Raw genomic sequence first — 23,565 nt, 5'->3', positions numbered from 1 at the left:
CCCTGCTTTTGTTTTTAAAGGTAACTCAGTTACTGAACTGTTGACCTGTGTTTACATTTCTTAGGCAGTAAGCTACTGAGAAACTCAAACATATTTAATAGTCCATAGGAATTTAGCTTATACAGGATTGCAGAGGAAATGACTTGTTGCTGCAAAATTGGCCCTTCAGGATACCAGATTTCTAGTGCTCAGCACTTCATACAAACTCCATGAAATATAAATTATTATTTTGGTGGGGAGGGATCACATCCTAATAAAATGGCAGAGGGGAGCACGTCTTGCATATTCACTTTCATTTTTATAAGTCAATAAACTTGGAGAGTGTTTGGCTTCTTGCAAGCACTGTTTGTTAACATAATACGAAAGGCCATAATAAACTAGATGTGACTCCAGAAATACAGTTAACCATCTGCTACCAGAAAACCCTCCCCACCCTGAATGTGTTTGAGGATTGTCTAGCGAGATACCTGCCACCAGTGAAGACATCTGGTTGACCTTAACTTACACTCCTCAGCATAATGTCTGCTAATTATTTGAAAGCAAGAGCAGAGCAATAAATACTGCAGTGTATGGTGAAGCAATAATCATATAAAAGCAGGCAAGGAGCATAAAACCCTTATCACAAAAGCCTCCCAAATGTTCCATTCCATTCCTGATCTGTACTTGTTTTAGTAATAACACATATTTGTGCATTGTCTGAATAAGATATGGCTACCTTCATGCTGACATATGAGGAATGAAATATAAGAACCACCTTACTGAACTCTTCACCACATGCCTTCCAAGATTTAGCCTTGTTTTTGTTGTTTAGTCGTTTAGTCATGTCCGACTCTTTGTGACCCCATGGACCAGAGCACGCCAGGCACTTCTGTCTTCCACTGCCTCCCGCAGTTTGGTCAGGCTCATGTTTGTAGCTTTGAGAACACTGTCCAACCATCTCGTCCTCTGTCGTCCCCTTCTCCTTGTGCCCTCCATCTTTCCCAACATGAGGGTCTTTTCCAGGGAGTCTTCTCTTCTCATGAGGTGGCCAAAGTATTGGAGCCTCAGCTTCACGATCTGTCCTTCCAGTGAGCACTCAGGGCTGATTTCCTTCAGAATGGATACGTTTGATCTTCTTGCAGTCCATGGGACCCTCAAGAGTCTCCTCCAGCACCATAATTCAAAAGCATTCAAAAGATTTAGCCTATTGAGCATTAATTGTAGCAAAGGTTCTCAACCTGGTCTGCAAATTCCTTTCCGATGGAGGGGGGAGTTTAGGAACTACTGTCAGCAGTTTTTCTACAGCACTGATTAGTATCATCAATGGCTGCAAATCTGGAAGTGCAAAATATGATCCTAACTCCTGCCGCAATATAAAATTAGGCTCTAATCATGCTTCCCATGATCTCTTTAATGATTCTTCAATAATACCATGAGAGTTCTCTATACAAAATGACTTATTTTACTATCCTCATGATCCTGGGATATACAGTATGTCGTTAGCCCAATTCTGAAATAGTTTTGTGGTAAAGGACCCCTGACAGTTAAGTCCAGTCACGGACGACTCTGGGGTTGCGGTGCTCATCTCGCTTTACAGGCCAAGGGAGCCGGCGTTTTTCCAGGTCATATGGCCAGCATGACCAAGCCGCTTCTGAAACCAGAGCAGCACATGGAAACGCTGTTTACCTTCCCGCCGGAGCGGTACCTATTTATCTACTTGCACTTTTTTGGGGTGCTTTCGAACTGTTAGGTTGGCAGGAGCTGGGACCGAGCAGCGGGAGCTCACCCCATCTGATCGGCAAGCCCAAGAGGCTCAGTGGTTTAGACCACAGTGCCACCCGTGTCCCTAGTTTTGTGTTACATGCACACAAATAAAAGACCTTCCCTTCTAGTATTCTGGCATGGTTAGCAGATGTGCTGACCAAAGTTCCTTTAACATCTGAACGAGCCAGGATAATAAACCATGGCTTAATCCTGGCTTGTTTGAACAAACCAGAATTTCAAACTAAGAGTCTCCCCAAATTCTGACGTAATTAGGAACTCTGGTTAGTTTAAAGTTGGAAACATGCTTCTAATCTCCTCCTTGTGTCTGTGTTACAGGAGGTGCCTTTTATCCTGTAGGAAAGTTTTGCAGCCCTGTATCAGCCATGATATTTTATACTTTGCTTCTGTTGTATCTAATGGGTAATAGAAGGGAAAATATGAGATGGAAACATTTCCATGTAAAGCAGTGCACATAATTCCCCCCCTCTTTAGTGAATGAGTCAGTCAGAGAAAGATGGTCTTGACTCAGTGTATTAAACCTTGCTCTTTTTATTTCCCATCTCTTGTCTGAAGATGGCAGTGCAGTATTGTATATCCTGCTAGAAAAAGTACTGAGTGCTTTGCTGTGGCTTTTCATAGCTGGCAACTAGTTAGTTAACTCCCCCAAAATAAGTTACTGTAGTTGCATTCCGTTTCTTTGATAAAAGCTACCTTTTAAATTGCTGCCCCTTTCCACAGTGTGCATTTGTGTCCCTCTACAACAGGGCTGAGAAATCTTTGACCCTGCAGACTTGCTGAACTATAACTCCCATCAGCAAGCATGGGCAGTGGCCAAGGTGATAGGAGTTGTAGTTCAGCAACATCTGGGAGGCAACTGTTCCCCACACTTGCTATATAAACATGAGTCAATCTGTGTGTTTTAACTAAGCAACCCCCCCCCCCAAATCTCTACCCTTGTGTTCCATAAGTGACTTCGGATGATTTCTCATTGTCTCAACTATGTTGCATTGTACATCTTGCCACACCATTTCCCTTCAAAACTGTATACAATGCATGATTTGATGCTATGTGTATGTGCCTTAGGCTAGTTTTTACCCTGTCTCCCACACCTCACATGCTCTTTTGTAAGTTCTGCTTTTGAAGATATCACAGTTTGATGCGTCTGTCTTTTTCATAGAAAGGAAGAGTTGAGATCTAGATGGACAATTTATTTATTTATTGTCCTAAAAGAACAACTGTGATCAATTATTCTTAGTACCCCAATATCTTTGATAACATGCTTGTAGACATATGAGATAAATGACAAAACTAATATTGCTCTTTTATCTTTTACTGTTAAGAACATTGGCTTAGATCCTAACTAAGGATGACAGCTGACAGGAGTATACCATAAACAGAGTTCTATTAATGCTCCCACCAGTGGAAACGGGGGATGGTATTTTTGTCAGTCTCCCCACGTCCCTTGAAAATCTGCTGCAAAGGGTTGATGGACCCTCCAACCAGCAGATAAGATAGTGCAAGGGACTGCATGTGAAAAGGTAGATGGCAAAAAAATCTGCCATATATACAAGATAATGTTTTCACTGTCGTTGCATTTTGTTGAATAATTCTCTAGATGACAGATGTTCCGGAACAGCTACAGTGCAGATGGATAACCAGAGTTTGTAACTTATGATTATGGCTTATACAGCAGTCCCTGTCTTTCTCACTGAGTCTAGTATCTACCTTGTTGTTGATTTGGCTTTCACTGCTTAGCTGTGAAAATGTATTTGAGAGCACGTACTTGCTGTACAGGATGGCACCATGGACTTGCATTTTAGCCTGTTGAAGAGAGATAAGAGAGTACTATAGCTTTTTACAAAAGGCAACCTTGTCTGCTGGAACAGACTCCTTATCTTGAGACTATTCAGCTATTCAGCCATTGAAGAAACAGCTGTTTGGCTAACATTCTACTCCATCCAGATAGCAGCAAAGATTAAAAATGATGGAGATGGTCCAAGATAGCTACTTTGGTATAAAGATTAGATTCCTGTGTTGGCAGCACTGTTTGACTGGGTAATTTATATTGAAGCTGACGGTAGGGAAGGTGACATGCAAAGGAAGATAAACTGAAGACCTCAGTGTTCTAAATACGGAAATGAAATTTTGCATTTGGATAGTTCAGAATTGCATTGAGTTTAAAGAAAGTGCTGCTTTAAAAAAACCTGACTTTTACAATTCAAGCACACATACTGTGATGCTAATGTAGGGGCCTTGTGTGACATGTCTACACAGATGGCTTAAAGGTCCAATGCCATTTGCACATCTAGTGTAGAAGAGTAGCCTCACAATCACTGCAGTTGATTCCCAGAGACACAAGTGCAATCAAGTTTCAAGAAGAGATCATTCCTTCTTTGCAAAAGGAATAGGAAAGAGGATTTTTGAAGGCAGCTTTTATCTTACGGCTGACACTACCAGATGTATGAAGTCCTTGCAGGGATGCCAGATAGAAGACACACGACACTAAATGAGCATTCCATAATTACCATGTCTCTTGCCAAGTGTCAAGTACCTGAGGAACTGCTCTGGTCTGTTGTGCTATTAAAAAGAGACAAATAGAAGGCTGCTGTAGTAAAGAACAAACTTAGTTGGTCTCTTAAGGTGCTACTGGACTTTTTTTTTATTTATTTCGTAGTAAAGTGCAGTTTAATTTCAAAACCAGCTAATTCATTTTTTCTGATTCTATTGCATTTTTGAGTCAGTTCAGATAGCATTTACATAATGTGTGTTCCTGCATGCTAAATCAGTGAAATTCATGCTGTATTGATTCTGACCAGTGGTTTCACTGTATAAACAGGCTAGAGTAAATCAAAATCTCAAGTCCGTTACATAATTGTTAAAGGATGATCCAGAAGTACAGAGCAACCAAAGCATACCCAGTGGGGTTCTCCAGTAAAGAGAGGATGAGCACAGTGATTGGCATTTTAAAGCTACCTTCGCCTCAAGCCTTATGCCATGCCATTCCCTTTTTCTGTTGCATATGATATGAAGTCATCTCCCTCTCCTTCATCAAGCCTTGTGTTTCCTCCTTCTTTACTACACTTTGGTTTGCCATCTATTCTTTTCCCCCCTTTACCTTCTCAAGTCCTTTCCTATATCCTTTGAACTTTGATAGATTTGAATCCCTGTAGGCAGGAACCACATAACTTCTGAATTTTGTCTTTCTAATTGGGTGCTAAGGTTTCAGAAGTGTTAAACTGAAGCCGACATCTGCCACTGTTACAAGTCATCTTGAAAGATAAGAGTTTTGTAACCGTTTTTGAATCAGTACTATATAGCTAGAGGAACCTCACTTATTACTGATATTTAATCTCAGCCAATATTTTCATTATCTCTTCAGTATAATTATACCCTTTTAATCCACAGGTAACAGCTGTGCCACGGGATTTCTACTGCAATGATCGGAGTGCAGAATATGAGCGCAGAGCACTTAAAGACGGAGGAAGCCTTGAAGCAAAGCAATGTGTATTGCATGGAGCGCCTGAACTAGCAGCTGGCTGGCTAAAACGGTGCTCTCAGTTCTTTCCGGAATTTCCAGGGGGATTATTAGGGGTCAGACCTCAAAACGGCTGGTCTTTTATCAGGATACCAGGTAGGCAACAGCTCTATAACTGCATAGTTTAATAACAAAGTGGATTATATTACTTTGCTTATCTACGTATGCTAGTATGTTCTACACATGCATTAAATGACGACAAACTGGGAAATAATTCATACTTCCTTTTGGGAAATCTTCCTGCAATAAACTTGTAGGAAAATTGGGTGTGTGAGAGAACGATTAGTGGTTACCTAATTGAGCCTATTTGATAGCTTTCTTGTGCTGACATAGGCAGGGGGTTGGACTAGATAACCCTCAGGGTCCCTTTCAACTCTGATTCTGTGATTCTCGTCTCTGCAGCATTCTGGGTATCTGGACCAAATCCGCAACTCACTAGTTTAGTCTGGCATTTTCAAACTGATCTTCTTCCTTTACCTTTTTCATCCACTCCCATATATCCCAGCTGTCCCTATTTTCTGGTTCCTGTCAAAACCAGTGAGGAGGCTTAAGAAACAAAGATATTGAGCAAGTACTTTACAGGAGGAGCAACGTGGTTAACATTAAGTATATGATAAGCTTCAAAACAGTTATTAAAGCTAGGTTGTTTAAACCATTGATTCTCAACCTCTTTGGTATGGCAGCTCACAAAACTAAATTTACAGTCGTACCTTGGTTGTTGAACGGAATCCGTTCTGGAAGTCCATTTGACTTCCAAAAATGTTTGACAACCAAGACGCAGCTTCCGATTGGCTGCAGGAGCTCCCTGCACCTAATTATAAGCCGTTCTGGGTGTTCAGCTTCCAAAGAACGTTCGCAAACCGGAATACTCACTTCCGGGTTTGCAAGGCGTTCAGGATCCAAGATACGACTGTACTTTGTACGTTGACCCATCAGTTCATTGTCACATAAATTTTGGGCCTCTGATCTTGCAGCCGTCAGCTTCATGCATTTTAATTGCAAGTCTGCCTGTTTTACAACCTTTACCTGAGGTGTCCAAGCAAAAACTTACCTAACACCCCTATTAATGTGGAATATGTTGAAATATTTATCGTACTTCCAGAGTTATTCACTGGGGTTTTTTTAATGGGAATGTAAGAACACCAAGGCCTGTCGCTCTTTTCTCTTTAACTGATGTGAGCTGCTTTGCCAAGATTATGATTGTCTGAAAAACAGGATAAAAATACAGTAAATAATAGATAAGATGAAGCTTGTTTGAGCAAGTGAATTAAACTCAAGGAGCAATTCGATACAAGGTTGGTTTTCAGGCTCCAAAGTTGCAGTGAACAGCAAAACAGCTGCTACTTCAGTTAACTCTGCCCTCCTCTCTCAGACTGTTGTAGTTGCGATCACTGTGGGAATCTCTGGAGGCCTTTCCTGTTCTTTGAAAGAGAAATGATCTTAGATTAAATGGCAGGAAGTGTCTGAGTCCTTTTTGCATTGATAAAAAGCACCAACTTTGCTGGCTGTTTACTGTGAGTGCTAGCTAGCTCTACACTGACCCCTTTATGCCCTGCAGCCTTCTAGAGGAGGGAGGCAGTGGCTGGAAACTATGATTTGGTCCTTCTTACTCTTATTTTTACACCAGCAGAGGTGCATTTTCTAATTCCCTAGAGGGAACTAAGATTAAGTCAGGCTCCGAAGGAGAGGGGACTCTATAATTGGGGTTCTGTTAAGCTGTCATTTTGACCAGACATGTTTCTTCCCCAGACAGTAACATCATAGCATCTTCTCATTCCCCAGCCAAGTCTAGATAAGTTTGATTAAAAGTAATAATTCTCTTAAATGAAAGAAGGCCCATTTGATTCATAACCTGACAGCACAATTTTGCGCCAGAAATAGACAGATTTTCCCATCTAACCCTTTATGTGTGTTAGATTTTATCCAATGGTGTTGCATAACTGAAGGCAAGGCTGCATCCTCCAAATTCTGCTCAAAAGCCCCCCCCCCCCCGTCTCCTGGAGCAGATTGGGCAGGGGGAGCTGCAGGAGAATCAGTAGAAACTGTTTCCTTCCCCATTCTGAGTGATACCATTCAATACAACCCATTGAACCAAATGTGAAAAACTTATCTTCAGAGTAGAATCTGAGTGGGTGTTATTTAACAAATGATTCTTTTGTTCTGTTTATTTCCGCTAGAGATGGTAAAGGAGCAGAGTGCAGTCAAATGGAAAAAGTTAAATATTGTTTATTCGTGGTATTCTTTTCAACGTTAGGTGGCAGGATTTATTCAAAGTTCAAAAATAATTCAACTTGTGCAGGTGAAATGTGATATTAAAGAAAAAGACAAGAATTAAAAATACTTGTGTTTTGTTGTTTTTAAACTCTTTTTTCCTGTTATTTGGTTCCTGATGAACTTGGGTTGCCTGTTGTAAAGTAGTTTAAAAGACTGTTAAGTAACTAATTTATCCATTCTGATTTCATACATTCTATTGGGAAGTGGTAGTGGAATGAGTTTCCTCTATGTGATTGGTTGATTTCTTGCCTATCCTTCACCATAGGATCTCATGGTGGGTTACAATCACCATCTGGCGGCATCATCACTAACTGTTTTTAGGTGCCAGGCAGAATCATTCTTATTCACCCAGGCCTTTGGATCTTAATTGTAATGCAGGGGCATTTTGTGTTAGGGGCTATAGCACTTAGGGAGAAATAAGCCTTCTCCCTGCTGCACCCCCACCCAAAAAGTAATGCCCCCACATTGTTCTCAATGTTCTCTTTTTTATTATGATTATGTAATTTGTGTTTTTATATTGTGATTTTTATCCTGTGAACCACCCTGAGGCTGAGTATAGGGCGGTATACAAGTTAAATAAATAAATAAATAAATATTTCCCCCCCCTTCCTTCCCTTTAGACAAAGAGAGTCTGATCACAGACAGTGGAAAACTTTATGCCCTTGATGTTTTGTTGACAAGATTGAAATCTCAAGGACACAGAGTCCTTATCTACTCTCAGATGACACGGATGATTGACTTGTTGGAGGTAGGATTCATTTACCCTGCATGAAGGAGAAACTGAAGCTAATGACTAAGGAAATATAGTATTTGACATAAATACAGTCTTTTAAGGAAAGGAGAGGCTGTGTGGATTGCATGCTTTTGCTAGCGCAGCAGCATACTGGACCAGGATATACATTTACAGAGAATCATGCATACTTTCCCCCACTCTCTGCTCTGTCCCTAAGTTACGTAAGATCTGGCCCATTGCAGTCATGCCGTTCTGTGTTGCTGTCCAAGTGAAGTCCTAGATACTTAGCTGCACCAGCGTAACCCTGTCACTTTCAGACTGACCAAGTGGACCACTTACAGAATCATAGTTCAGTAGAACTATTGGACCAGGCTCTATATCAATTGCTTGGTTGCTCTTGGTTTTGAATAATTTGGATGGTGTATATATTTTTTCTATTGTTGTAAAGTCCCTGTCATTTGCAGTGGACCAAAGGAAGGAAGAGATGAAGTTACTTATTTTATCTGCTGCCTCAGTAAACCAGCACACTCTACCCAGGACTGATTTCATTATTTTCAAGGATTAGTACTTCTAGTGTCATGCTGACAGCGTCAGCTGAGCAGGCTTAATGGGAGGATATTCAAGAGGTTTTAATATAACTATCCCTCTAGGATTAGCAGTATCTTTTTTACTTTTAAAAAAGCTACAAAGATAAAAAGAGTCTACAACCTGTGTGCTGTTAACTGTCTGAAAGACTTTCTTGCAAAAACTCTTGAATCTTCCACTGTAATTATTATGCTGTTGTTAACATCCCAAATACCATAGTTGTCATTAAATAACTATGTTTTATTATTCTAACTGTCTTGGTCTATATTAGCAAGAAGAGCTACCATAATTCATTAAGCCTTAGCTTAGTTCTTCCTCCTTAATCCATGCAAACATACTTAACCTATTTGAGACAGATTCTAATATACAACCCCTTTTCTCGGTGGAAGCCCAGTTACACTCTGGTGGGAGATGAACTCTACCAAGGTCATAATATCCTTCCAGGAACTAAGCGTTGATTGCAGTTCAATATTTCTTTTTTGATTTCTAATTAGGAACTTGAGTTTTTTATCCTTATTTTTTGTTTGTGGTTGCAACATTTTTTCATGCACAAGGCCTGAAAGAATATTCTTAATATTTCATATATATTTTTTAATAATTCAAAAAGATGGACTGCAAGAACACTACTGTTCTTTTGCATTCACACAGAATGCTCAATGGAGGGATGTGGGTGGCGCTGTGGTCTAAACCACTGAGCCTCTTGGGCTTGCTGATCAGAAGGTCGGCGGTTTGAATCCCCACGACGGGATGAACTCCCGTTGCTCGGTCCCAGCTCCTGCCAACCTAGCAGTTCGAAAGCACGCCAAAAAGTGCAAGTAGATAAATAGGTACCGCTCCAGCGGGAAGGTAAACAGCGTTTCCATGCGCTGCTCTGGTTTCACCAGAAGCGTCTTAGTCATGCTGGCCACATGACCCGGAAAAACTGTCTGCGGACAAATGCCAGCTCCCTCGGCCTGTAAAGCGAGATGAGCGCCGCAACCCCAGAGTTGTCTGCGACTGGACTTAACTGTCATGGGTCCTATACCTTTTAGCATGCTCAATATTTATATCATACCTCATTTAAACAATATAAAACACAAAACCTATTACTCAGTCTGCTCTTGGCAGGCTATCCTCATTTTCAAAGCTCTATTTTTATGGATGGGGAAAAACAAGAATAATAATAATAATAATAATAATAATAATTTATTATTTATACCCCGCCCATCTGGCTGGGTTTCCCCAGCCACTCTGGGCGGCTTCCAAAAGAATATTAAAATACTATGATACATCAAACATTAAAAGCTTCCCTAAACAGGGCTGCCTTCAGATGTCTTCTAAAAGTCTGGTAGTTGTTGTTCTCTTTGACATCTGGTGGGAGGGTGTTCCACAGGGAGGGCGCCACTACCGAGAAGGCCCTCTGCCTGGTTCCCTGTAACTTGGCTTCTCGCAGTGAGGGAACCGCCAGAAGGCCCTCAGTGCTGGACCTCAGTGTCCGGGTAGAACGATGGAGGTGGAGACGCTCCTTCAGGTATACTGGACCGAGGCCGTTTAGGGCTTTAAAGGTCAGCACCAACACTTTGAATTGTGCTCGGAAACGTACTGGGAGCCAATGTAGGTCTTTCAAGACCGGTGTTATATGGTCTCGGCGGCCGTTCCCAGTCACCAGTCTGGCTGCTGCATTCTGGATTAGTTGTAGTTTCCGGGTCACCTTCAAAGGTAGCCCCACGTAGAGCGCATTGCAGTAGTCCAAGCGGGAGATAACCAGAGCATGCACCACTCTGGCGAGGCAGTCCGCGGGCAGATAGGGTCTCAGCCTACGTACCAGATGGAGCTGGTACACAGCTGCCCTGGACACGGATTTAACCTGTGCCTCCATGGACAGCTGTGAGTCCAAAATGACTCCCAGGCTGCGCACCTGGTCCTTCAGGGGCACGGTTACCCCATTCAGGACCAGGGAATCCCCCCACACCTGCCCGCTTCCTGTCCCCCAGAAACAGTACTTCTGTCTTGTCAGGATTCAATCTCAATCTGTTTGCCGCCATCCATCCTCCAACCGCCTCCAGACACTCACACAGGACTGTCACCGCCTTCACTGGTTCTGATTTGAGAGAAAGGTAGAGCTGGGTATCATCTGCATACTGATGAACACTCAGCCCAAACCCCCTGATGATCTCTCCCAGCGGCTGCATATAGATGTTGAAAAGCATGGGGGAGAGGACAGAACCCTGAGGCACCCCACAAGTGAGAGCCCAGGGGTCTGAACACTCATCCCCTCACCACCAGAACTACAGTACTGGATACAGTGCAGTAAACAAGCTACAGTTTAGCTAAACAAACATGGTTTGGTTTTATCTTCAAATGAGACCACTGAGTCACCCTACTCCTTTGATCCCAGTGAAACCTTTTAAAAAATTATTTAACTGTATCACACCTTTCCATCAATGAAGTTAAGGTGGTGCACCTGTTTCTCCCCCTTCCTGTTTATTCGTGCAACAACCCCATGAAAGTTGGTTAGGCTGAGAGACTGTGACTGGCTGTAGATCACACAGTGAGCTTGATGGCTGAGTGGAGATATGAACCCTGATATTTGCAGTTAACAACAACAGCATTATGACCTTGAGCTATACCAAAGCTTGTTTATTGATTACACTCCCCCCCCCCCCAGAAACAAGTCTGTTGTCAGAGTTTTATATACGCTTCTTGAAAATAAATTCAGCACCAAAAATATTAAACTTTGTGGATTGTATGTTTTGTAAACCAAGTGAATGTGCATATATTCTTCTGAACCTAGAAGGGTTCAAAGAACTAAGTGCTCCTGTACTCCTTAGTCCCCCTCAGGCTTCTTTCATTGCTGTTGCTCGTGTGTGTGTGTGTGTGTGTGAGAGAGAGAGAGAGAGAGAGAGAGAGAGTAAGAAAGAGAGAGAATAAAGTACATGCATACATTAAAGTCAAATTTAATTCAGAGATTAATTCAAGTACAGAATAATGTGTAAAAGGAGTGAGATGAGCTTGTGAATTAATACAAAAATCTACCGTCTTGGATATAATTTTGAGCACATTGAAATACAAATAAAACTTAAAGAGGCCTGAAACTGTTTATGGATTTTAGATTATAACAATGGCCATGGAGGTCAGAAATAGTTAAGTACATGGTGTGAATAAAGGACTGAACATCGCTTGGTAATTTGCCCAGTAAACGAATATTAACTGAATGGTGAGCAATGAAGTACCTACATGACACAGGCTTCCTGAGCACCTCAGTCTTTTTTTAATAATCAGCTTTTAATTCAGCAGGTTCAGGATTAGTATGTTTTTAGCAGCACTGCATGGTGCAAACAGATTATTTTGCTTTTAAAATTACATTAGTAGCCTTCTGGCATATTGGAAGCTCGCACAATATTTCATGGCACTGTGATGTTCAAAACAATTATAATTGTTTTTTCTGTTGAAAATCTAGATTAAAAATGTTGAGATTTTGTTCTGGGTTTCTTGTAGGAGTACATGGTTTACAGAAAGCATACATATATGCGATTAGATGGGTCTTCAAAAATCTCTGAGAGAAGAGATATGGTAGCCGACTTTCAGAACAGGTATGTTTTTCCCTTTGCTTTCTCTGTTGAATTATAGCGACGGGGTTCTGTTAAGTAGTTTCCAACTCACCAGGTACACAGACTCCTCCGTCCTCCCATGGAATATGGTTAGTGTTGGGACCCCTCCATTCTTCTTGTAGGAATATGCTTATGCTATACATCGGCCAAGAGGTGATGGAAAGGAAGAGCCAGGTAACCTTTGTAAGTCAAACTGCACAGTCAATCCATTGGATCCCAGCTTATGACAAACTGTACTTACACTGTCGTTCTTCAGCATCTAAACTATGGGTGGGATGCAACTACTTACTTCTGGCAGCTGAAGGCTGAACCAAGGGCTTCTTGCCCAATGAGTCTTCACCCCCTCACTCCCCCAAAATTGGATCTTGTGGGGTTGGGAGAACCCCCTAGATCAGCACACAAGGGGAGGAGAACATGGATTGTTCCGTCTGGCACTTGCAATGAATTCCTCCCATGAGGGTCCAAAGAATCACCCTTAGTATTTCACTTAAACACTAAGGCTGTGTTGGTTCTTCATTTCCTTAGAAACAAATTTCAAGTGACTACCAACGGTACCTTTTCCTGACATTCCCTAACCTTGCAGTTTCTGTGGTTTTTGTTATCTTACACACATTGTAAACAGCTGCTTCTGGAAATCTAGTGGAATATAATGAAAGTTTGGTGCTGGTTTCCATGCTGTTTCAAACAAACAAAATTAATTTGCCACCCCCATTAACTCGGATAATCATGGGAGTTTTGTGTTGTAATTTCATGTGATGAAATTTGTGGTGGTATTCCAGCATTGAGTTCTTTCCCATCGTTAAAGATTTAGCCAGATCAAAAAGCCACAGTTCCACAGTGCAACAAGTCCTGTAGCATAAAATCAATATTAGAAATCAAGGCAGATACGCTGGTATTATAATAATAAACTGTTGGGTGAAGTGATTCTGTCTTTGATTGCAAAAGTCAAAACCCTCCTGGTAATAGTCATTATTGTCGTAAGTAATGTTTATGTAGCAACACAACTGCAATGGTTGCTTTTGTTCTTTCTATCTCTCTCTGTAGGAATGATATCTTTGTGTTCCTGTTAAGCACAAGAGCTGGTGGCTTAGGCATTAACCTTACAGCTGCTGATACAGTGAGTAAACAGCTTGGTTTGAAAATGTTTTCTTAACACTGTGGGCTATTCCAGGAAAATTTGTACTCAGCAGAAAGGAAAAAGCACTAAAACAGGATATTTCATATGTCAAAAAGCATAAAGCTACTATAGTCTGATTAATTAACAGAGCTTGGATATTCCTGGTAGTACAGAATTATTTGATATAATATAAAGTTTCACTACCTTTGCTTTCCTAAATCTGAATATGATGGCTGCTTCTTGCATTGTCTTTTTTCCAGTATGAAGACAATTATAGTGTAGCAAAAGAAAAAAAAACAACCCCACATAATTCATGAAGTGTTATGATTGGCCAGTAATCTAAACCTGGAAAAACAAATAATTTTTACCCCATTTCAGATGTGAATTGTGCACATGCTTTTTGCTGCATGAAGTTGATCTCCATTTTAGTAATAGTAATGTGTAAAGCAGACTTTAAATAATTATAGTCTTATACAGAACTGGACTTGTATCTGGGTTCACCCCAAAAAAATCACTAAGATGTTATCATTCTTAAGGCAACGCTGTTTACTATCATTTTAAAGTGCAGTACAAACTTTGGGTGGTGACCATAGAATCAGTTTTGTATTTGTAACCTTTTCCCCTCAAAAAAATGCCCTGACAGGTAATTTTCTACGATAGTGATTGGAATCCAACAGTAGATCAGCAGGCCATGGATCGAGCTCACAGGCTGGGTCAGACCAAACAGGTCACTGTGTACCGGTTGATTTGTAAAGGCACCATAGAGGAACGCATCTTGCAGAGGGCCAAGGAGAAAAGTGAGGTAAGGGTAACAAAATATGGAATAATGTGGTGTAGAAGGGATAGCAAGGAAATTGAGCTGTGATTGATGAGAAATCAGAGATTAATCTCCAGCAAAGATAATACCACCTAATGGGAAATGATTACCTTTATATGCCTGTAATGAAGTGTAGCACTCAGGAGTAATGGGTAAATTGTACATAGCACCAAAGTTCTTACCACTTTAGGCTGCACACATACCTTCTTGTGCCATGGAGTGCCTCTTGGGATTAGAATTACAAAATAACATTGCCATTTTTAAACAACTTTCAAAGTTCAGACTTAAAAAATCATAATATTTCTCCCACATTCAATCTAATAGATATTAGATAAAGTGCCTCCACTTTCTCTTGATTGTCTCTGGCATTAAATAATCTGAGAAGAAAATTTCTGATGCATTCTTTCTTTTCCATAGATTCAAAGGATGGTGATTTCAGGAGGCAATTTCAAACCCGACACCTTGAAACCCAAGGAGGTGGTTAGTCTTCTTCTGGATGATGAAGAACTTGAGAAAAAATGTATGTGTGAGTCCATACTCCTACCTCTGTCATATACTTCACCAGCTCCCACTGTGTGCCTGTGTTTTTGTTTGCTAATTTATTTGTATCAATAACTATAAAATGAGGTAGATGAAGAAGCTAAGTGCTTATGTCCCATTGAAATAAGTGCAAACAGAAAGTCATGTCTTGATCGTTTCCCATTTATTTCAGTGAGAGCTAAGCACAACTATTTTATCTGGATCCACCCTTAAATAGATGCATTCAGTATCAAGATTAAAGGCAGTTGAGACATTTGACTCCAATTTTGCTTCAGAGTGCTGTTTTACAAAACTAAAAGCTTAAGAATCTCACAATCACGCTCCTATTTAAAAGCAGAAATGCTGCCTTCTCTTTTTAACTGTTCCAGAGAGTGTTCCTCCAACTCTCTGAAGCAGATTTGGGGAGGACATGGTGTGTCCAAGGAAGATGAGTGGAAGGAGAAGTTCCATTGTACAATCAGAAATAGTTGCGCTAATGGAACTACTTTGTTGGATATTATTCTTGGATTTGGGTCTGATAGTCAGACTTTTTTTGAGGGAACGGAGAATGGAACCATGAGAATGGATGAAGTTACGTTGTTGGGGTTAAAGGACCAACACGGGCCTTATTCCAATTGCGTTCAACTGGGCTCTTGTGTTTTGCAAGAATTTTGCAGTTCTTCTGGTAAATAATGGTTTCTGACTTTATTTTTTAACTGGTAGTGCGCCAGCGTCAGGAGGAGAAGCGGCAGCAGGAGGAGACAAATCGTGTGAAAGAGCGTAAACGAAAGAGGGAAAAATATGCTGAAAAGGTACTTCAAATAACACTCCTGTTATTTTGTTACGTTATTGCTTTAAATGTTTTTTTTTTTATTATTACCTTCAGGAGCAGTAAGGCCACCTGTCCCACTCAGGTTAATTTTAGTGCTTTCCTGATCAAGGAGGTTCAATCTTCCTGGGAGAGCAAGTGATGCAAATTCTCCAGTGGATGTGTCTCTGTTTTAAAGAATGTTGTTCTTCTGTCTTTTGCTTTGTATTTGCTTTTCCACATATAGGGTTAATTCAGATTTAAAGTGGGAAACTAGTCATTCTAATTTGATTGTAGCTCACTTCTGAAGAGAATGAAAATTATCAATAAATATAATTTTTGCTGTCTGAAATGAATTTTCCTGAAATAATAATACTTGAGAATAGAGCCTCCTTTGGATAGCAGTGTTTCTAATCTGGCATTGAAAATGTTGCTGTTTTCCTCAAACAGTTTAGGTCCTGGTAGATAACTTAAATTTTCATTATACAGTTCTAATATGCACATTTTTGTAAATAGTTGTTCCTGATATAATGCATTTTGTATGTTATTTTCACTAATATATGCATTTTTATGCACACGTCACTAAAACACACATTTTTGTTAATTTTTTTGGTTGGAGAACTGCACTGCAAAGTTCAGTAAAGGGCCTGCTTTTAGCCACTTTTCCATGTTTTCCAGCCCTTTTGATGGTTGTTTCCTTAAATTGATTTCAGAAGAAGAAGGAAGACGAGTTAGACGGGAGGAAAAGGAAAGAAGGCATGAATCTGGTGATCCCGTTTGTTCCATCTGCAGATAATTCCAACCTCTCAGCTGACGGGGATGAGTCATTTGTTAGTGTTGACTCTGCCATGCCCAGCCCTTTCAGTGAGGTAGGAATTTCTTTACCAACACCATTGGGCTGCTTCATACATGGCAATGATATTATTGCAGTGTACACCAGCTGTGGATGGAGATAGCTGTACAGTGGTACCTCAGGTTAAGTACTTAATTCTTTCCGGAAGTCCGTTCTTAACCTGAAACTGTTCTTAACCTGAAGCACCACTTTAACTAATGGGACCTCCTGCTGCCGCTGCGCTGCCGCTACACAATTTCTTTTCTCATCCTGAAGCAAAGTTCTTAACCTGAAGCACTATTTCTGGGTTAGCAGAGTCTGTAACCTGAAGCGTATGTAACCCGAGGTACCACTGTACAACACTTTTCCAGTCTTTAGAAACTTCCAGGTTAGCTTTGAATATATGGGCAAGGCAGACATCAGATTGCCGTTTGCCATTCTGACCATATATCTGATACCTATTTTAAAGCATCTTGCACTGACTTCTCGTACGTTTCCAGGCTCAGTTCAAAGTTCTGGCTTTAACTTGAAATAACTTGGGACCATGGTCCCTAAAAGTTGTCCCGTTTGAGCCAACTCAAAATTTAAGATCCGCATCATAGGGCTGCTTCAGAGTGCCCACACTCAATAAGAATAGGTGAATGGCAGATGGAAAGAGGTTCTTCTCATTGATGGGTCCCATTTGTGATAGGTGAGGGAGGCAGCAACACATTTTGTAGAAGACAGAGTAGGACCCTTTCATTCTCCAAGGCTTCTAGCAGTTTTTATAGTCTTGCATTATTTCTATAGCGCACTGATTTCAGCATGCAGGCTTAATCCAAAAGCATAGCTTAATGTAAACTTACAGACTTTTATTTTTATATGATCTAGATTTCCATCAACAGTGAGTTGCACATGGAATCCATCCCACCTGACGAGAGCAGCAATGACATGCTGGTGATTGTGGATGATCCAGCATCTTCAGCGCCTCAGTCAAGAGCTACTAACTCTCCTGCTTCCATCACGGGCTCAGTGTCTGACAACATGAATGGTTAGTATTTGTCTTTAAACATGGCGCACAAGGAGCATAAGGTGAACTCTGTATATGGCCGTGCTTCTGAGCACTGGATTTGCTTACAGGCAGGACTGGAGTTAATCTAGCAAATAATGTCTCCTTCAGATTTGTTAGCTCAGGTGAAATCTAATGTGCTTGATCATTCACCGCTTAATTCTTTTGATTCTAAATAAGCTTCATAAGTTGGAATAAGGACAAAAGTATGAAGTTGGCTCTTATTCCAAATCTCAACTCGGCTGTAAATTTAACTGGATGGGTTTAGGCAACTCCTGTCTCTTTCAGCGCCCCATTTGCCTTACAGTTTAGGAGGAGGATAATACTGACCTATACCCATATCAGAAGTGCCAAGCTTCTTTTCATTACTGTATTTGAGAGGTTTCTTGCTTAGAGGTATATGTAATCGAAAAATAAATTTTGAAACACCTTCAACTGCTCTGCCTTCCCTTTTAGTTCTTGACTGCAGCATTGTCTCTCACAGGAGGCATTGAAAAGAAAAGTGACCAGAAGGGAAATGGGGGTCTCGATCCTTCTCCCTGACTCGTTTGGCTGAGTTGCCATTGCAGAATGCAGACAAATTGCAGTTCTCTTAATTCCATTCTGTCCAAGTCTGAATAATTACAACTGTTTCCTGAAATTACCGGTTTGAAAAGGGGGCTCTATTAATTACCGTATTTACTCGAATCTAATGCTCACCTTTTTTTGGCCAAATAATGTTGTGAAAATTAAGGTCCTCATTAGATTCAATGGCACATTTACATTTGCCAGCAAATACTTTTTTTGCTTTCAAGGTTCTGAAAATTGAGGTGTGCATTAGATTCGATGGTGCATTAGACTCGAGTAAATACGGTAGCTATCAGCAGTGCAAGTTCCAGGTAGTGGGTAGAGTTGCTGTAGTTCCACAAAGCTGACTAATGTTACTGGTTTATGGGATCAGGCCATCAGCTTTACAGTTTAGAACAGTGGTTCCCAATTGGTCTTCTGTGAACCCCAGGATGTCTGTGTAACCCATCCAGGGTGTCCATGGCAAAAACTACCATAGAGATATCAAAATTTACAAAAGTAGGGGGTCCACAATACATATCTAATTGGGAACCATTGGGTTAGAACATTGCGTACCATTGCCTTTCCCACTCCCCATCCCTCAGTTATAATAATAATATAATTTATTATTAATACCCCACCCATCTGTCTAGGTTTCCCCAGCCACTCTGAGCAGCTCCCAACATAATATTAAAAACGACGATAAATACATCAAACATTAAAAACTTCCCTAAACAGGGCTGTCTTCAGATATTTTCTAAAAGTCAGGTAGTTGTTTATTTGCTTGACATCTGATGGGAGGGCGTTCCACAGGGCGGGCGCCACCACCGAGAAGGCTCTCTGCCTGGTTCCCTGTAGCTTTGCTTCTCACAGTGAGGGAACTGCCAGAAGGCCCTCAGAGCTGGACCTCAGTATCTGGGCAGAACAATGGGGGTGGGGACGCTCCTTCAGGTATACTGGGCCGAAGCCATTTAGGGCAGTTCAGCTTTGACCTTGTATAAACTCTAAGATAATATTTCTAAAACATTGTATCTCTGAGCTCTGTCACCAAACTTATGAGGCACCCCAAATTAAAAAGAATTGCAGTTCTTGTTTAATTGATTTGGAAGGTCATTGTTGTTGCTTCCGAAGAAAGGCTTTCAGAAGTCGCTAGAATAGTATAGACTTGAGTAAGTGGATGATTTTATTGAACTAGTTCCCTTTGATGGAAGATTAAGCTATGTTTTTTAAAATGATGAAGTATCAAGCAGAGCAAGCTAAATGCTTATACAGTCATACCTCGGGTTGAAGTAGCTTCAGATTAAGCATTTTTGGGTTGCGCTCCGCGGCGACCCAGAAGTAACGGAGCGTGTTACTTCCGGGTTTCGCCGCTCACGCAGACGCTCAAAATGACGTCATGCGTATGCGTGGAAGCGGCGACACACGCACTCGTGTGCTACGTTCTACTCAGGATGCGAACGGGGCACCGGAACAGATCCCGTTCGCATCCAGAGGTACCAGTGTATACAAATTCATTTCCTAAGGCACAAATCTGAATTGCTTCAAGTAGACTTGGGTAGATCATAAAACGTTGATGTAAAATATTTTACAATATATTTATCAGTACAAGATTAGCAGTTACAATGGATTCAGCAAGGACATACATTTTAATCCCCAAGCATGTCTTTTTAAATGTATCAAACAAGTTTAGTTTTTGGACAAGCATTGGATTGTCATAGTGGAGATAGTCTTACTCGGTCGTACAAGGCTCAGGTAGCAGGCGACTGTTGCCCAAAGTCACTTTTCTGAATATCTCTGCTGTTTGTGACAGAATATTGTCTGCCTTGAAGAATTAGGTAACTTCTTTGAAAGGGGATGGGGGCTTATGAAGGCAAAACATTTTGGTCTCCTTTACTAAATTATATTTAATTATACAGTCACTATTTGTTACACATCACTAAATGTTCTTTCTTCATTGGTTTTGTTAAGGAATTTCAATACAGGATATGCCCATCACAGGACGAGGTCATTCAGGTAGAAGCCGAGGCCGTCCCAAAGGTGCAAATGGCGGGTCAAAAAGCACAGGGAAAGGCCGGAGCCGGAAATCCACAGCCGGAAGTGCAGCTGCCATGGCAGGTGCCAAAGCAGGAGCAGCTGCCGCCTCAGCAGCCGCATATGCAGCGTATGGGTACAACGTGTCTAAAGGTAGGAGGTTGTGTGGGGCGTTGAACACCCTTTATGCTTTGACACCAGGCCTTCAGCCGTCCTTAAGGACAGCTGAAGATATCCTTGTAGGATATCTAAGTCTCCACTTGAAATCCAGGCATGTTGAAGTTCCAGCGCATATGATGGTATAAAAGTTCATTTCTAGTCTCTGAAAGATAAGCAGTTAGGTAGAACTGTTGTCGGCTCAAGTCCACATTTTTGCTCCTATCAGTATGTTTATATGTAATTAAAAGGTTCACTCGCTTTCTGGGGACTAATTAGCCTAATAAGTCCCTTTATCACAAAATCCAATTATGATTGGTCAGATTAAACCTCGGTACTAAATACTCGTACAAAAAATAGAATGTTTTCCTTTTCCGTGACAGCTTTCTATCCACTGTAATGAATGGACTCAGATTTTGATACTCACTGCCTAGGGTATCCTTGGGGTAAAAGGGCAAGATACTAAAAAAAAAATTCTTGGCTAAAGTTTCCAGTTACAGATAGGTAGCCGTGTTGGTCTGCCATAGTCAAAATAAAAAAAATTCCTTCCAGTAGCACCTTAAAGACCAACTAAGTTAGTTCTTGGTATGAGCTTTCGTGTGCATGCACACTGTGTATCTGAAGAAGTGTGCATGCACACGAAAGCTCATACCAAGAACTAACTTAGTTGGTCTTTAAGGTGCTACTGGAAGGAATTTTTTTTATTTTGGCTAAAGTTGTCAGTAAAGCTCTTGGTTAATCTTAATCCTGCAGTTTTAATTTTGTATGCAGTTTAAATGCTATAGTCTGGGTGTGGCCCAATGAGGAAAACTTTTGCTTTTTGTCGCTAGGTATGTCTTCAGGCAGCCCTCTTCAGACTCCTCTCATCCGACCTGCTGGACTTTCAGACTTTGGACAGTCAAGCGCCACTTCCCCCTTGAGTAAAGGAAACAGCGTTTGTGGAACCTCCAAACCCTTAAACCTGACAGGTTCCTTGGCACCAGAAACCTCAATCAGAAAACAATACAAAGGAGCCCACACTTCAGGTGGGCGATAGTAATTCTGAAACCCTGGAACCTGTGTGTCTCCATAGCGGCTTCCTAAGCAGCCCACCCACGCCTACCAGCAAAAGGGTTTACAGATGATGCCTTGTTTCCATCCCACATGTGGGCTTGAGGAGAAGACAACTGCACTACTGGGGCAAGAGGTATTCTGTGTGCACTTCCGTGTGTAGCCCGCATTTGCTGTCTTTGCAGATTTGGGATGAGGAGGGACAGAGACTTGGGATGCTTGAGCTTAACTTTTCCATTAGGCTTCTTTCTGGCATCCTACAAATCATGCAGGGAAAGGATCCGGCTTCCACATGAGACTGGCTGCGAGATCTCTTCCCCATTCATTTGTACTCACACCAGCGCCCTTTGCCCCCCTCGTCTTTCAGGTTTCATACGGAATTCAACTCCATTCTTATAAGAAGGAGATCAGCAACTAAACTTGGGGGGGGGGGTGCCCCACAGATTCAGAGGAGCCTTCTGGCCGGTGCGCCTTTTTTTAAGGGAGCTGTGGACAAACATCTTGGTGGTTCTAATGTGTATGAATGGTGGATGCAATGAAGAATAGACTCTAGGGGAAAGGAGAGAGGAGTTTTGCACTGTGTCTTAGAAAGGGGCTTTTGTCAGTATCATGCTTCTGAACTACTAGAGTACTGCTTGGTTGGCTAAACGACAATAGGGCAGATTAGAGCTTTTGAGAATGATGTTGCTGCCTCTGCCTCACAGAGCAGAAGGAAGTTTCAAATTGCCAATTAGCATTGCAAAACCCAGGCTCGGATACATTTACTTTCATAGCATTGGGTTTTCAGTACAATTTCTTGGATTTGGCTTATGTGGGACTCTTCAATGTTTTAGATTACAAAGCCATTTTGTGTGCGATTACAAGAAGAAATTGGAGTAGTGGGGAATTGTCCCTGCTTTTCATCTCATTGTGCCATAGAAGAGTTTTTTTAAAACATGTTTTAGGTACCACTGTTGGCCATACTGCAAAGGATGCGCATTGGGGAATGCTTCCATTTCTCTGATCCATACAGTCCCCAGCTAAAACGATGTCTTTCATTCCAAGCCATCCATTCACTGTGTTCCTTTTCTTTAGCAAGACTCATTTGTCAGCAGTGTCCACACCCAGCAGGTTTGGATTGCTCCACTGTGATGAATCCAGCACTGTAGCAAAGCTCTGTGAAGCTAGTGAAAGTTGTTAGAGAGCAGCAACGCCATTAAGTGCAACTCTTTGTTGTGGTATTCTATTCTGAATGCACAAGAACCATCTGCTTTTGGCATGATATATATATATATATATATATAAATATAAATATATATATTCTGTCTGCATTGCACTGAGATGAAGGAGGGAGGCAGTTCTCCTGCCTTCACATTTACATTAAATGGATTTTCTTTCTGGGCATTTTCATCTTTCAAGGGAGAACCAGGTTACGAGGTGAAGATCTTAGCTAAGGCAGCAAAGGATTTTTCAGTCTCATGCACCTTGCCTGGTGTCCCACAGTGTAGAGCAAGTGCTTCCTGTTGACTCTGCCTTTAATTTGCACACCTGAAAATAGCAGAAATAAGTTCAGTTAAATTGTTTTTTTTTTATTAAAAAAAACAGATTTGGAGGGAATAATTGGGTGGGGAGGGGATATTTAAGTTAAATCATGAAGATTTTACCCCACCCCGCTCAGATTCACATGTGTATATACAGTGTTTAGAGGGAATCAGAAAATGCCAAGCCTTTTTTTCCTCTTTGAATGTGCTGTCTATTTTTATAACTGAACTTGTACATATGTATAAAAAGAGACACATCTTTCTTTTACTAACTGGAGAAAAGAATCTTAAATAAAATGGAGTGAGATAATTTTATGTAAATTCAGTCTCTGTGGCTTATTGTTCCATGACGAAGTTTGGTGAAACAAGGTATGTGCTGAAGTGCTTCATTTTCTAATTATTTTACATCTGCCTATGTCTAAGAAATAACTACATTCAGCAGGATACACAGAATGTGCACAGGCGATCGCAGAAGACTTCTTGCCACTACAGTCTTGGAGCCATCTGACTGATAAATCAGTGGCTAAAATACAAGTGATTTTCTTTTCTCACCCCGTCCTTGAATCCAGTATGAGGTTTCCCCCTTTCCGATAGCGCTGCAATGTGCAGCGGGGGGGGGGGGGTACAGAGGTTAGCAAATGTTGTCATACCGTTCTGTATG

General features: G+C 41.2%; 1 protein-coding gene across 3 annotated transcripts in view; it reads left to right on the top strand.

Moving 5' to 3' along the window:
* INO80 (INO80 complex ATPase subunit) overlaps positions 1 to 23,225 on the top strand; it is a 56,855-nt gene extending 33,630 nt beyond the window's left edge. For 2 of the 3 annotated variants that reach the window (XM_081207799.1, XM_081207797.1), the window contains exons 26-36: positions 5,149 to 5,374; positions 8,173 to 8,300; positions 12,348 to 12,442; positions 13,505 to 13,577; positions 14,221 to 14,379; positions 14,812 to 14,914; positions 15,637 to 15,725; positions 16,435 to 16,590; positions 17,424 to 17,583; positions 20,116 to 20,331; positions 21,165 to 23,225. In XM_081207799.1, the coding sequence (XP_081063925.1) occupies positions 5,149 to 5,374; positions 8,173 to 8,300; positions 12,348 to 12,442; positions 13,505 to 13,577; positions 14,221 to 14,379; positions 14,812 to 14,914; positions 15,637 to 15,725; positions 16,435 to 16,590; positions 17,424 to 17,583; positions 20,116 to 20,331; positions 21,165 to 21,370 (1,611 nt within the window). In that variant the 3' untranslated portion in view covers positions 21,371 to 23,225. The remainder of the gene's footprint in view (positions 1 to 5,148; positions 5,375 to 8,172; positions 8,301 to 12,347; positions 12,443 to 13,504; positions 13,578 to 14,220; positions 14,380 to 14,811; positions 14,915 to 15,636; positions 15,726 to 16,434; positions 16,591 to 17,423; positions 17,584 to 20,115; positions 20,332 to 21,164) is intronic. The other variant, XM_081207798.1, reaches the window with a different exon arrangement.
* The last annotated feature ends 340 nt before the right edge of the window (positions 23,226 to 23,565 follow it).

Source organism: Podarcis bocagei, assembly GCF_964188305.1.
Source record: "Podarcis bocagei genome assembly, chromosome: 1".
Taxonomy (NCBI): Eukaryota; Metazoa; Chordata; class Lepidosauria; order Squamata; family Lacertidae; genus Podarcis; species Podarcis bocagei.
The sequence above is the reverse complement of the archived record's forward strand: the minus strand, read 5'-3'. Positions and strand labels throughout refer to the sequence as shown.